General features: G+C 38.8%; 1 protein-coding gene across 1 annotated transcript in view; it reads right to left on the bottom strand.

Annotated features, from left to right (window-relative positions):
* The window catches only part of LOC115219004, a 62633-nt gene extending 54527 nt beyond the window's left edge, over positions 1-8106 (bottom strand). The window contains exon 1 of the mRNA XM_029789042.2: positions 7602-8106. Coding sequence (XP_029644902.1) covers positions 7602-7854 — 253 coding nt within the window. The 5' untranslated portion in view covers positions 7855-8106. The remainder of the gene's footprint in view (positions 1-7601) is intronic.
* Between the last annotated feature and the right edge of the window lie 7327 nt (positions 8107-15433).

Genomic DNA, 15433 nt, shown 5'->3' with positions numbered 1-15433 from the left:
GATGTTGTCTGCCAAAAGACGGGATGGTCAAGGATGGAATGCTTTTGATCATGTAACCAGCTCAATTAGAGCTGAACCAAAGGAAGTGGGTGGGGTGGGGATATATACATATATATATATATATATATATATATATATATATATACATATACATACCCATAGGCATACATACATGCAAACATATTTATTTCACATTTTCTCTCTCTCTCTCTCTCTCTCTATATGTGTGTGTGTATGTGTGTATAAAAGTTTATGTGTGTATGAGTATGCGTGTGTGTGTTTGAGAGACAGACAGACAGACAGACAGATAGATACATACATACATAGACTTACTGACATACAAATACAAAGAAAAAGAGAGAGAAAGAAAGAAAGATAGATAGATAGATAGAAAGAGATAGATAGATAGATAGATAGATAGATAGATAGATAGATAGATAGATAGGGAAAAACCTGCCAGAAAAACCTACTTCTTAGGATCGTGTTTGAACATGTCTACCACAAACACACACGCACACACATTACCAGTTCCACTGCCACCACCCACACCCCTTAACCACCCTTGGTTTGTTACATACACAGAATGCTGTGTGGGTTGGTTGGGGGTCTGATTTTAATTATGTTAAGAGCTGCTTTCCTTTCTTTGACTTCCTCTGACCTCTGTGTCATAACCTCCACTGACCTTATTGCATCTCACTCCAGTTCCTTCTGTTGAAATGACTGGACTTGAAGAGGCTTTCACACAGTTTTCACTGGTAACATTACATGTGTGTGTGTGTGTTATGTATGACTGTACACAAGACATCATCATCACCACCATCATCATCATCATCACCATCACCACCATCACCATCACCACCATCATAATCACCACCATCATCATCATTATCACCATCACCATCATCACCACCACCACCACCACCACCACCACCACCATCACCACCATCATCATCATCATCATCCTTTTACTTTTCATCCTTCCATGCTTGCAAGGGTCTGATGAAGTTTTATTGAGGTAGATTTTTTCGGCTGGATGTCCTTCCTGTTATTAACTCTCACCTGTTTCTTAGACAGGTAATATTTTCTCATGGCCAGACTATTCACACTCATCATCATCATCATCATCATAATCAGCCTTTAACATCCGCTTTCCATATTGGCATGGGTCAGATGGTTTGACCAGAGCCGCACCAGGCTCCCTTGTCTGACTTGGCCTGGTTTCTACAGCTGGATGCCCTTCCTAACGCCAACCATTTTACAGTGTGTGCTGGGTGCCTTTAACATGGCACTGGCGCAAGGGCTTTTATGCGGCACCAGCACAAGACACTTGCAGGCCAATCTTCTTCACCAGGGAATGTGGCCCTTAACACTTCTGCTGTGGAGCCAGGTGCCTCAGTTCTGGAAAGGAAAGGCACTGCTTGTATGAGAGTGACACTTGTTTTGTAACTCTTACACAATGTTAAGACAAGGAAACACAAATATACATACATACACACACTCACACACATGATGGGCTTCGTTCAGTTTCCTTCTGCCAAATTCACTCACAAGGCTTTGGTTGGCCTGGGGTTATAGTAGAAGACACTTGTCCGAGGCACCTTGCAATGGTATTTTATTGCTTTTAATGTTTAATGTTGGACCAACTAAAATTATGATCAAAATCATTCCAGCCATGACTATCCCATATTTTTACTATGTCCAAGGAACCCAGAACCATATTATCCCACATGTCCTTCTTTTAACACAGTAGGAGGATGTGATTTGAAGAAGATTTAGCTACTATTACTAACAGGCCAAATGACTCCCTAGAGACTCCCTTGCGTATATGACTACACTAGTATACATGTGTAGATGTTTTAACATATGTGTGTTTGTACATATCATCATCGTCATCATCATCATCATCATTTTAATGTCCACATTTTCCATGCTTGCATATTTTAGACAGAATTCACTGAGGCAGATTTTTTGTAGCTGGGTGCTCTTCCTATTGCCAACCCTCGCCTCTTTCCAAATATACTCTTTTACTTGTTTCAGTCATTTGACTATGACCATGCTGGAGCATTGCCTTTTAAAATGTGTGATGCTTACAGCATCTAGATTTCCCAAGCAGTCACCCATCTAAGAACTCACTAGGTTCGACGTTGCTTAACTTCGGTGATCAGACGAGAACTGGTGCTTTCAACATGATATATGGGAATATTTCCCCCATGGCCTGGACATGCTTTCACGGATACTGGAAATTAATGACACTGCTTGTATGACTATCACATAATATCAAGACAAGGAGAAACAAACACATATACACACACAACACACACACATAACACACACACAACACACACACAACACACACACATAACACACACATACACACACAACACACACACATAACACACACACACAACACACACACACACAACACACACACATAACACACACACACACAACACACACACATAACACACACACACACACAACACACACACATAACACACACACACACAACACACACACAACACACACACATAACATACACACACAACACACACACAACACACACACACACAACAAACACACACAACACACACACACAACACAGACATGCACACAACGCACAACACACAACACACACATGCACACAACAGTCACAACACACCACACACACACACACACACACATACATGTACACATACTCACACACACAACAGTTTCAGTCTACCAAATCCACTCACAAGACTTTGGTCATTAGAAGATCCTTGCCCAAGGTGCCAAGCAGTGAGACTGAATCCAGAATCATGAGGTTGGGATGACACACGCACCAGACTTCTGTATCAGTTTTGGCAAGGTTTTTACTACTGGATGCCCTTCCAAAAGTGGTTGACATTAGGAAGGGCATCCAGCTGTAAATCCCTTGTCAAAACTGACCTTGTCTGTGCTTGTGCCACTTGAAAATCACTCAGTCCATGCTGCTGGGTGGGTGGTGTTAGGAAGGGCATCCAACCATAAAAACCCTGCCAAAACAGACACAGAGGTCAGGTGCAGGTTCTTGCCTGGCCAGCTCCTGTCAAACCATCCAACCCATGCCAGCATGGAAGGTGGACATTAAGTAATGATGATGGTGGGGGGGGGATATCATCATCATCGTCATTTTATATTTGCTTTCTATGCTGGCATGGGTTGGACATGTTATCATAGCTTAAGTCAGTCCCTATTTGGAGTTGCCACTCTCTTAGATGTGGAGGTGAATAGCTTAATGGTTAGGCTGTTGGACACATTCTCATAAGATTGTGGTTTCGATTCTTGGGCCAGGCAATGCATTATGCTCTTAAGCAAAACTCTTCACTTCACATGGATCCAGCAAACTCAGCTTGCAAAAGGGAGCAACTTTGCAATGGACTGGTGTCCTATCCAGTGGTGTTTTATATACACCACAGAATCTGGGGAAACTGGTTTTATGAGCTTATGGCTTGGAAAAAACCTTTAATCCCTTTTTTTTATTTTACTCTCTTAGATGAACCAGAAGACTGTATTCCCCTTGTGGGTTTCATTTTTGACTTGGTATCTATGGTTGGATGTCCTTTCTAACAACTTTACAGATGCAATTTATCATAGTACTAGATGTTAACAAACTCTTCACCACAAACTGCATGATCCCTGTAAACTAATATATACATATATATATGTATATATATATATATTATATATATATATATATATATATATATATATATATATATATATATACATAATAATAATAATAATAATAATAATATAATAATAATAATAATATAATAATAATAATAAAGGGTAAAATTAATTAATTAATTAATAATTAATAATTTTACCAAGTAGTTCGGTATGTTAAAAGAACCATTATCAGTAAACTTATACATAAAAATCTTATAATTATGAGTATAATTATAATTAGGGTTCAGCAAAAATTTGCTTCGCCACATACCGAAATTTAGAAATAGCAGTTAAAACTAACTATTTCACTACCATAAGAAAAAATCCCTCATTATAATTATACTCAGAATTATAGAATTTTTGTATAAGTTTACCGATAATGGTTCTTTTAACATACCAAAGTACTTGGTAAAATTATTAATTAATAATTGATTAATTAATTTTACCCTTTATTATTATTGATAGTATAATTCTCTCCCTGATAGTAAACTGCAGTTTTTTCTGTGGAATTTTACTCGTTATCACACTTGGGTGAGTAAGGAGGAATATGAGATCTCATCCATCTGTTTGAATTCGGGAGTACTGGTCGTTGGATATGTGTTATTTGATGTCGCTTGGTCAAATGAGTATGTTAATTTTTCAGTGCTCTCAAATTTAAAATCTTGAATTACTGTACTGAAGAGGAGAATGAGAGAGTAGAAATATGATTTTTACATTTTTCACATCTCTCTAACTCCGAAACACGTATACAGTTAATCAAAGCTGGTTGGATTCGTTATTTTTTTCTCTTTACCTGCGTGAGTTGTTGAGTATTGCTGTCTTGGAGATTTTTCTTATGGTAGTGAAATAATTAGTTTTAACTGCTATTTCTAAATTTCAGTATGTGGTGAAGCAAATTTTTGCTGAACCCTAATTATAATTATACTCATAATTATAGAATTTATATATATATATAGTTAATCCAAACATGAAAACACAAAGAGAAAACACAACACGAGGACGTGGAACAAGTATAGTATTATTGGATGCTCAGGAAAGAAGGAAAGAAGGAGGGTTTAACTTTTCGAGTGGAGCTCTTCGTCAGAAACATAGGTAAAGGAAAGATCCAAAGAAGGGAAGACGGAGGAAAAAAAATCGCCAACGGTATGCACGCGGTCACATTTTGAATGACCGGAAGGGAATGGGTGAAGATATCGTATTAAGTATAGGTAATAAAGATATAGTATTAAGTATAGGTAATAAATCTTATTAACGGATCATAAATCCCAATGAAAATACTGGTTAGTTACCAATCCATAGAAAGTTCAGCTATAAGGTAACCATATAAACCATCATGGTTCATTTATGTTTTTAAAGAATAAGGAGAATAATGGAGAGGTAATTAATAAAATTGTTTATTAATTATAAAATCTGACAACATCTCTGACAGCTGTTAACGGGTGTATAGCCATTATCTCAACATGTATTTCTAATCGGTATATCCTTACTACCTCTGAAGAGATTCATCTTATAATGATTTTAATTTTATAAATTAATTATCTAAAGATTTCTGAATTGAAACAGCTGCCAGAGATGTTGTCATATTTTATAATTAATAAATAATTTTATTATTTACCACTTCATTTTCTCCTTATTCTTTATATATAAAGAATAAGGACATGATACATACAAACCCAGAAACTTGGGTCCGTGTGTATCACGTCAGGCTGGAGATGGGAATGATGACTTCCCTTTGCAAATACTGATAGAGCACAGATAGTGTGTCAGCAGCCAGCTGGAGGAGATGTCTTCTTGGGGCTACAAGCTACAGTAGCATCAACCCTTAGGGGTTAGCCACATTTAAGTGGCAAATATACTTCACGATTTTGTGCAGCTACTGTTTATACCTCGCTCGAAGATTTATTATTGCTGTGTGTGTGTGTGTGTGTGTGTGTGTGTGTGTATGTGTGTGTGTGTGTGTGTGTGTGTGGTGTGTGTGTGTGTGTGTGTGTATCTTCTTAAGCAAGAATATCATTGACAGCAACTTGAGAGTTTCAGCCAGCTGGATTGTCTGATGACAGCTCAACTGACTAAAGTCACTGACAATAATATTCCTGTTTAAGAATAATAAATTTGTATTCCATGAAAGTATTGAGTCACTCCATCAGATTAATGCAAAATTGTTCATATTATAATGTGAAGTATATTTGCCATCTAAATATGGCTAACCACTAAGGGTGGATGTTACTGTAGATTGTAGCCCCAGGAGAACATCTTCTCCAGCTGGCTAGTGACATACTTTCTGTGCCCTATCAGTATTTGCAAAGGGAGGTCATCCTTCCCTCGTCAACCTTAGTGATATGCACAGACTGCAGTTTCTGGGTATTGACCCGTCATCAGCGCACAACAATCACCGGTTTTCGATGGAAGGGTCCCAATGCAACTAAACATAAAAGCAAGCATTGATTTATATCATCATCATCGTTTAACATCTGTTTTCCATAGTGACATGGGTTTGTTTGGCAGTTTGACATGTAGTGTGCATGTGTGTGTGTGTTTACATGTGGTGTATGCACATACATGTTTGTATTTATTATATATTCTTTTACTCTTATATTCTTTGATCTGTTTCAATCATTTGAGTGCGACCATGCTGGAGCACCACCTTTAGTCGAACAAATCGACCCCAGGACTTGTTCTTTGCAAGCCTAGTACTTATTCTATCAGTCTCTTTTGCCAAACCACAAAGTTACAGGGCTGTAAACACACCAGCATCAGTTGTCAAGTGATGTTGGAGGGACAAACACAGACACACCAACATATACACACACATACATACATACATACATACATACATACATACATACATACATACATACATACATACAACGGGCTTCTTTCAGTTTCCGTCTACCAAATCCTCTCACAATGCTTTGGTCAGCCCGAGGCTATAGTAGAAGACACTTGCCCATGGTGCCACGCAGTGGGACTGAATCCAGAACTATGTGGTTGGTAAGCAAGCCACTTACCACATAGCCACTCCTGCGCTTATATGTGTCTATACTATCAAATAATTAAGAAGTTTGTTTTGCAATTACTAAGTCCTCAGTCTGATCCTGCTACATGGTGACTAGAGCTATATGGTGCCTAGAGCTACATGGTGCCTAGAGCTACATGGTGCATAGAGCTACATGGTGCGTAAAGCAAGTGGTCTCTACCTTAATGTCAGTTCAGCCAAAACCTGAGCAAAATTGAGCTGAGGGAAGCAGTTTGGAAGCAGATTATCAGAAAGAAGGACTTTATCTGAAGCTGAAAGGGCTAGCCCCTTGCCAGACAGCATGTCACATTGAACCTGCCTCAGGACTGCCTTGTCAATGGTGTAATATAATGTATGGCAGTGGAGGCAGAGTTTGTGTAAGGAGTGGAGTATGGTGTATGTATCAGTGATGTGATGTATGGCAGTGTAAATTTGAAGACCTGCAGTAAATGGAGAGATGATTGGTGTTGTGCAGCAGTGAAGGTGGTGGTGGGGGGGATTCGTAGAGACTGAAAGGAACATATGGTGTATATATTCAAGGTATGGTGTGGTATCGCAGTGATGGTAGAGAACTTTCAGGCTTAGTTCCTATGAACTTATTTCGTAAACTATCACACACATAAACACACACACACACACACATAAACACACACACACACACACACACACACACACACATGCACACACACACACACACACCGACTTATAAGCACATTTCCATTGACACATCTATATTATGAGGTTACTGTGATGGTAGTTAAGGCGGGAGTGATGGTGCAATGGTATTAGTAAAACAACAGTGGACATTGGCGGACAGTGTTGTATATGATATGAAGGTCAAGAAATAATGGACTTACAATGACATTTGTAGAGCTGAATCATTAGTTTTACTCACCTACATACAAATCGAGAAGCCGCAGGTGACCAGTGTCCAGTTCAAAGGCAAGAGTTGAAGGCGTGATACAAAGCGTTTGGAAAAAATCACCAAGTTTGTTAACCTCTCTTAAGATCTTCACACTCTGCCAACAGACGGCCCATAGTTCTGAGCTTGTGGGTCCTCTAGAGCCAGGGAGCTTGCTTAAGAGACTGGCAAAATTTAGGGTCTCATCACCTTCATTGAGAGGGGACAGTCGATATGTCCCAGCCATTCATAAAACCTATAGTTTTGCTACGTTATCCAGAGAGGAGCCAACACAAATGAAATGACAAGAGATGGTGGGGGAACAGTGAAACAGGTGGTGGTGGTGGTGGTGGGTGATAATCAGTTTAAAATTTGAGACATTGATCTGGCCGGACTGGCTAAACTGATGTGAACTGACCGATCAGTAAGAACAGTTTCAGGTGTCTGTTTGTCATGTTATGATTGATGTAAGAGGATGATGATATTGATGGGAGGGGGGACAGTGGTGACAGTGGGGAGGCATTTGTGGTGGTGGTGGTAGTGGTGGTGATGGTGGTGGTGGTGTTATGTTAATCAAGACAGTGTTGTGGGGTGGGCAAGAATAGTAGTGTTATGGTATAGATGGTTGTAGATATGGCAGCAGTAATTACAGTAAGGGTTGGTGGGAGGGAAGGAGGATTGGTGGGAGGAATTTCTTGACAGATTAAGAAGGGAGATGTTGGGGATGTAAGATGATGAAGATTAAAAGGTGAAGATAAGAAGAGCAGAGGGGAGGGGTGTTTACATAAAGAAGAGGAGAGGATACAGTTGTGACGGTGATGGTGGTAGAGTGTGTGGTTAAGGTTGCTGTGGTTGTCATGGCTGTGGTTGTTATAGTAGTGGTGGTGAATGTGGTGGTGGTGGTGGTGGTGGTGGTGGTGGTGGTGGTGGTGGTGGTGGTGGTGGTGGTGGTGGTGGTGGTGGTGGTGGAAAGTTAAGAAGTGAAATGAAACGTAATTCCACAACAAACACTGTAGTAGAGATATATATGATTTTATTAATGAAACAACATTTAACACCAGACATACCCACACACACACACACACCCGCCACACCCCTACACCACAACCCCTACAATATCACACTCTTGCACTGGACCAGTGCACCATATTAGTACACTGCACCACACCTCCACACTTAATGTTACCTTTTCTACTACCACAGTGACTGTTTACCAACACTTGCAATATATGTTTACCAACATTTACTGTGACTCTTCCCCTACATCTGCCAACACCTGCTGTGTCTGTTTTCCTACAACTATTATACACAGCTGATGTATATTCACCTACATGACCAGCATCTGTGTGTTCACCAACAGCTCCCATTTTTATACAACTATAGCCATTCCAAATCTCAGTTACAGTGTATGTAAAACCAGATTGTTCTGTATTTAATGTTCATTTATCATGTTTTTGTGATTAAAGTATAAATTTGATTTTATCTATCATACTTGTACTATCTACACAAGAAGCTGCACTCTCCAATCTCCCACTTAAACAGACTCTTTCATTGGGTATTTATTACACTCGTTACTGTTAATTGAGGGAGACAAAATCTCCCACCTAAATGCAATTAATCCACTGAGTGTCTTGATCAAGGAAGACTACTAAACAGAATATGTAACTTGATACCAGCTTTACCATTTATTTTCTCAGAATGTCTTTCCACATCTACTTCCCATAAGATAAAACAATAATCTAGATACCATTTTCCAATTTCCTGTCAAATAATTATCAGAATAGTTTCCATATGTCTGCTTGGATTTTTCACATATTTTTATTTCAAGGTATCCCTTTACTAAATTTGCTTATGTTGTTGTTACTTTGGTTACCATTGCTGCTCCTAATTTTTGTTTTATATATATATACTCTTTTACTTGTTTCAGTCATTTGACTGCGGCCATGCTGGAACACTGCCTTTAATCGAGCAACTCGACCCCGGGACTTATTCTTTTGTAAGCCCAGTACTTATTCTATCGGGCTCTTTTGCCGAACCACTAAGTAACGGGGATATAAGCACATCAGCATCGGTTGTCAAGCAATGCTAGGGGGACAAACACAGACACACAAACACACACACACATACACACACACACACACACATATATATATATATATATATATATATATATATATATATATATATATATACATATATACGACGGGCTTCTTTCAGTTTCCATCTACCAAATCCACTCACAAGGCTTTGGTCGGCCCGAGGCTATAGTAGAAGACACTTGCCCAAGGTGCCACACAGTGGGACTGAACCCGGAACCATGTGGTTGGTAAACAAGCTACTTACCACACAGCCACTTCTGCGCCTTATATATATATATAACTCATGAGGACATTTATTCAACAACAAAAAAATGTTTATGCAATATATTTGAATGCAAGTTAGCTACATGAAAAGTAACTATTAAGGTTTCTTAATTCATTGTACATAGAAGGTGGTTTAATATATCTAAGTCATATTTTATGCACCCTTGTATATGTTTTGAATATGGTTTTAATGATATGTCAAAGAAATTGCTCAGTCAGTGAGTTTCACAAAATGATTTTGCCACTATTTGTTGTAGTTTTAAATCCTTTAAACAAGAAAATGAGGTTTCTTTACAAGCGTAATTTATAACATTACCTTTTATGAACGTTTGGCAATCCATAAAAATTACTTGTTTTACATTTTAAATTGGTTAAGTAATCATATTCTTTATTAGTTAAGTCTTTTTATAAATATAAATTGACTTGGAAAATAAGTTTTTGTATTATTATTTTGCTGATTTTGTTGTTAACTTTTTTCTTTTTGTTGCTGCTGTTGTCATGAAGCATGAATAGCCCAGGGTTTGTTATAGTAGTCATTTATCAGCTTCTTTTATTACCAGTTTTATGTCAGGTTTTCAAGGTGTTAATATCTTCTATTCTTTGACACTGAAATTAAAATATAACTTATATTTTGATAGAAATTCATATGGAAAATAAGTTATATGATCACAAAAATAATCAAGTTCTCTATTCCTACCTTTTTTGTGAATGACATTTAGTTTTATTTCTGATTAAAGATTCCATGGTGTTGTCTTTATCAGACATAAATCTTAGTTTTTGGCAAAAGTTTGTAATGCTATCTTTGGTTTTACTGAGATTTGTATTTTGTGGAGTTGGTGTAAAAATAAGTCCTTTACAGGTGTGTTTGTTCTGTTGTTCTTTCCCATGTTTTGCTTGCTCCATCTGGTGTTGTTGTTTCCTTTGACAGAATCTAAAAAATGGTTTGGAAAGTTTCAATTTGGTAGATTTGTGCTGTTTCTATGTTCACCATTGTAATCAACAGAATTACGTTGCCTGTCATAATTATTTACAAAGTTCTTTCCCCTGAATGTCTTTTCAAAATTTCAAATATTATTTTCAAATGTATCCGAGTGTGATTGTTGCCAGAGCAGCTATCTGGCCTCTGTGCTGGTGGCACATAAAAGACACCATTCGAGTGTGATCATTAACAGCATCGCCTTACTGGCACCTGTGCCGGTGGCATGTGTAAAAGATTCGAGAAAGGTCGTTGCCAGTACCGCCTGACTGGCCTCATGCTGGTGGCACATAAAAGCACCCACTACACTCTCGGAGTGGTTGGCGTTAGGAAGGGCATCCAGCTGTCGAAACTCTGCCAGATCAAGATTGAGGCCTGGTGCAACCATCTGGTTTGCCAGCCCGCAGTCAAAATCGTCCAACCCATGCTAGCATGGAAAGCGGACGTTGAACAATGATGATGGTGATGATGATGATGATGTTGAATGATGATGATGATGATGATGATTTCTCTGTGAATTAATTTTTCTCATTGCAAATATTCTTTAGATTCAATAATATATTCCTCTCTTCTGGACAGCTGGTTTCTATGCCTTGATTTACTCACAACTCTGTCTAGGTTAGTTTCTATATATTTTAAAGGTATCACAAATATATACACATGATAAACTAGGCTGCTAAACTTATAAGCCAACTGGTTTTCTAAATTAAAATCAGTTTTATCTAAGGTGAATTTGACAGTTTAAAGAAATAGATTTCAAAAGTCCACTGATGACTGAAATGAACATGAAGACTGTAGTTTCAATTCCTGGTCATGAACCCATTGTATATCTCTTATAATACACTTCTCTTAGTGATCTTGTCATTAAAAAGTGAAACAATGTGTGGGGTGGTTATATTTGCTCACCCGGACAAAAGCTGGTCACATGGAACACATAGAGCACCCCACCCCCTGAAATGAAAATACAGAACGGAAAATTTCAGACTGACGAGCATTTGTAAGGAGAACAGAATTGCTGTATTGGAAATAAAGCTTTATTCAACTTCTTTGACAAATGCAGTAGACAAATAATAATTTTTGCCAGCAAGTTGAGAATGAGTTAACAACAGCGACATAATGCAGTTTGGCAATGAAAAGCTTGCCAAAATAGTTATGTATAAAAAATATATACATGAACAGCATATATATATTCGTATAAACATGCAAACACAAACAACATAAACATGCACACACACAGTTCACTGCATTCTCACAACGTTCTCCCCCACTAGAAAACAGAAGTCCAGGGGTTGAATGGATAGGCACAGAATGTTTCAAACTTCTCTACTGCGTAGATTATATGGTCTGGTTCTGAAGTCACTGATAGATTCTCTTTTCCAAACATGCTGTTTATGAGGTGTCTGTTGTTCTGGCTGCTCAACACGTTGATTAATATTATCAGTCTCTGGAGTGTCTTGGGGAGTATGTTCAATGTTTACCTCATTACTTTCAGGTGATTTCTACAGTTTGTAGTTTCAAAGTACGTGTGTTTTGTTGATCGATCAAAGTCTCAGGGATTGGAGCCAGCTGTCTCAGTGACACACTTGTTTCCCGTCCATCAGATAAACGTACATGTGCATATGGAGGGTTACAGTCTAAAAGTTCTACTTCATCAACCAGGGGCTCGTACTTGGATGGTCTGACAGCCCTTTTTAAGTTCACAGGTCCGGGAGTGTTGTTCCCATCGTAGATTTGCAGTTGGAGGAAAACAGGCATTCGTGTGGAGTTTCATTTGTAGCTGTGCAGAGCAGCGACCTGGTAGAGTGCAGAGCATCTGTAAGTACTTGCTCCCAATGAGTGATTGGCAAAGCATGGGATTTGAGGGATAGGGTTATGGCTTTCCAAAGCGTACCATTCAGCCTCTCCACCTGACCATTGCAATGAGGATTCTATGGAGTTGTGCGACTTGTTGCTACTCCTCGCTGTAGTCAGAAAGATCTCAATTCCTCTGGCATAAACGCAGGTCCTCTATCACTGTGGACATATGATGGCATTCCAAAAATAGCAAACAGTTGAGAGAGGCAACAAATGACAGTAAAGGCAGAAGTATCAGCACAGGCAAATGCAAACGGGAAACGTGAACGGCAATTCTGTTCTCCTTACAAACGCTTGTCAGTCTGAAATTGAGGAAGGGAAATGTTAGATGCGAGTGTTTGCAGGAAGGAATGAAACTCCTACAAAAATTTATCAAAACCAGAAATTCAAGCAGATTCCTCAATGATATAAGTGCTGAAAAATCCACAAAGGACTCTACTTCCTCAGGGAGTGGGTGCATTCTCTCCTCATTGATGATGGGTCCAAGGAATGATAAAAATGTAACTCAGTATACACACCTGTTGAGGTTAATAACAATGCCAGACTCAACCAAACATTGGAAAAACAAATACTTTTCATGTTCTTCAGAATAATTTGCTAAACAATTGATAAATGCTTTGACAAAAAGACACCACACATTTTACAGTATCAATAAAACAGTGGAATGTCTGTGTGGTATTATGTAGGCCAAAAGACATTCAAAGAAATTCAAAATAACTGAAAGATGTTATGATTGCTAGTTTTGTAATATCTGCAGGTTTGACCAGGATTTGGTTGTATGCTCTCACAAGATTGATTTTCAAAAAAATACGAGTTCCATAGAGAAAACTAGAAAAATCAAGCAAGAGAGGGATTGAGTAGGTATTGTACGATGCCGTTGTTGAGTGTACAATAATTCCTGCAAGGGCACCAATCCCCTGCTGCTTTCTTCAAGACCAAATGTAGTAGCAATCACAAGTTGCTATTTGATGGATGAATAAGTCCAAGGGCTAGCAACGTGTTGGAATTCCTGCTATGAGGTCTTCAAATGATCTGTAGGGAGTCTTCATGGTCTCACAGCAGTTGTTGAGTCTCAATGTGGTTGATAATACTGTGTTTGAGTTGTCTCTATACACTGGATGAGTGGTGTTTCGATACATGAGGATAACAACAGTTGCACTGTGTGATTGCTGCCTGCAAAATAATGAGGCTGACTGGATATCCGAGCAGTTATGTGGCACGTAATGATATTGGTAGCAGTATCAAGAAGCTTGCAATGTCTAACATTTACTAAAAGACTGAACTGACGATGGAAATCTGCTGCTAATATAGGAACCAACAACTTAATGGTGACAGAAACCATTGGAAAACAGGATGAAGGCCTAGGTCTAGAATTTGTCAAAAGTAGAAATTGGAGAAGAACTGATTATTGTCAAAAAAATTGATGATGGTATTTTTGTAAATGGTGTTAGGGAAACTGGAATGATGCTGACTTCAGGGCCTGTGTCACCAAGGAAGGAGGTACTTGTGAAATGGTTATTAATGAAGAAAAGGCGACTTTAATAGCAGACAGATGCATTTGTTGCCCTTAATCCATGACTGTCTTGTTTCCCTGAAGGAATGGTGCCTTGTCTCTTTAGAAACAGAACAAGGAAACTCACAGAAACAAATGCAAAAATCAAGGTTCCTATTCCTGGTCATAAATCCATTGTATATCTCCTACACACACACACACACCACACTCTCTCTCTCTCTCTCAAACACATACACACACACATGTATGTATAAATATATGTAAATATGTGTGTGTGTTTGTGTTTGTCTGTGTATGTATAGGTATATATACACGTGTGATTGCAGCATTAAAAACTGTGTATTAATAAATACATAAATACATACAGCATTGCTAATTCTCTCTCTGGCACCCAATACGCTCTGCAACTTGGTTGGCATTAGGAAGGGCATCCAGCTGTAGAGACCATACCAAAACAGAGAGTGGAGCTAGGTGGAGTCCTCTGGCTTGCCAGCTCCTGTCAAACCGTCCAACGCATGGAAATCGGACATTAAATGATGACAATGATGATGATGATATATCTATATATCATGTGTGTAAATATGTATCTATATATGTATACATGCACACACCCATACATACACATATATAAATATATATTCATTACAATCATGAGGAATTTGGGGTCAGTCCAACATCGCGTGGCACCATGTGCAAATGTCTTCTACTAATGACCCTGGCTGACCAAAACCTCATGAGTAGATTCGGTACGTGGAAACCCTTAGAAACACGTCATGCGTGTCCGTGCGGGCGTACACACATATAGTGTGTGTGTGTGAGTGATTGTTTGTCCCCCCCCCAACCCCACCCAAGATGTTGGTTAGTTAACATCCCTGTAACTTAACGGTTCGTCAAGACAGTCCGATAGAATAAATACTAGGCCTTAGAAATAAGTACCGGTGGTGGGGGATGATTTGCCCAGCTAAATTCTTGAAGGTGGTGCTCCAGCATGGCTGCAGCAGTCCTATGACTGAAACAAGTAAAAGATGAGAGAGAGAGAGAGACAGACAGAGAGACAGAGAGACAGAGAGACAGAGAGAGAGAGAGAGAAAGAGAGAGAGAAAGAGAGAGAGAGAGTAAG

Source organism: Octopus sinensis, linkage group LG14, assembly GCF_006345805.1.
Source record: "Octopus sinensis linkage group LG14, ASM634580v1, whole genome shotgun sequence".
NCBI classification, from domain to species: Eukaryota; Metazoa; Mollusca; class Cephalopoda; order Octopoda; family Octopodidae; genus Octopus; species Octopus sinensis.
Note: the sequence above shows the minus strand (reverse complement) of the source record. Positions and strands in the feature narration are given on the sequence as shown.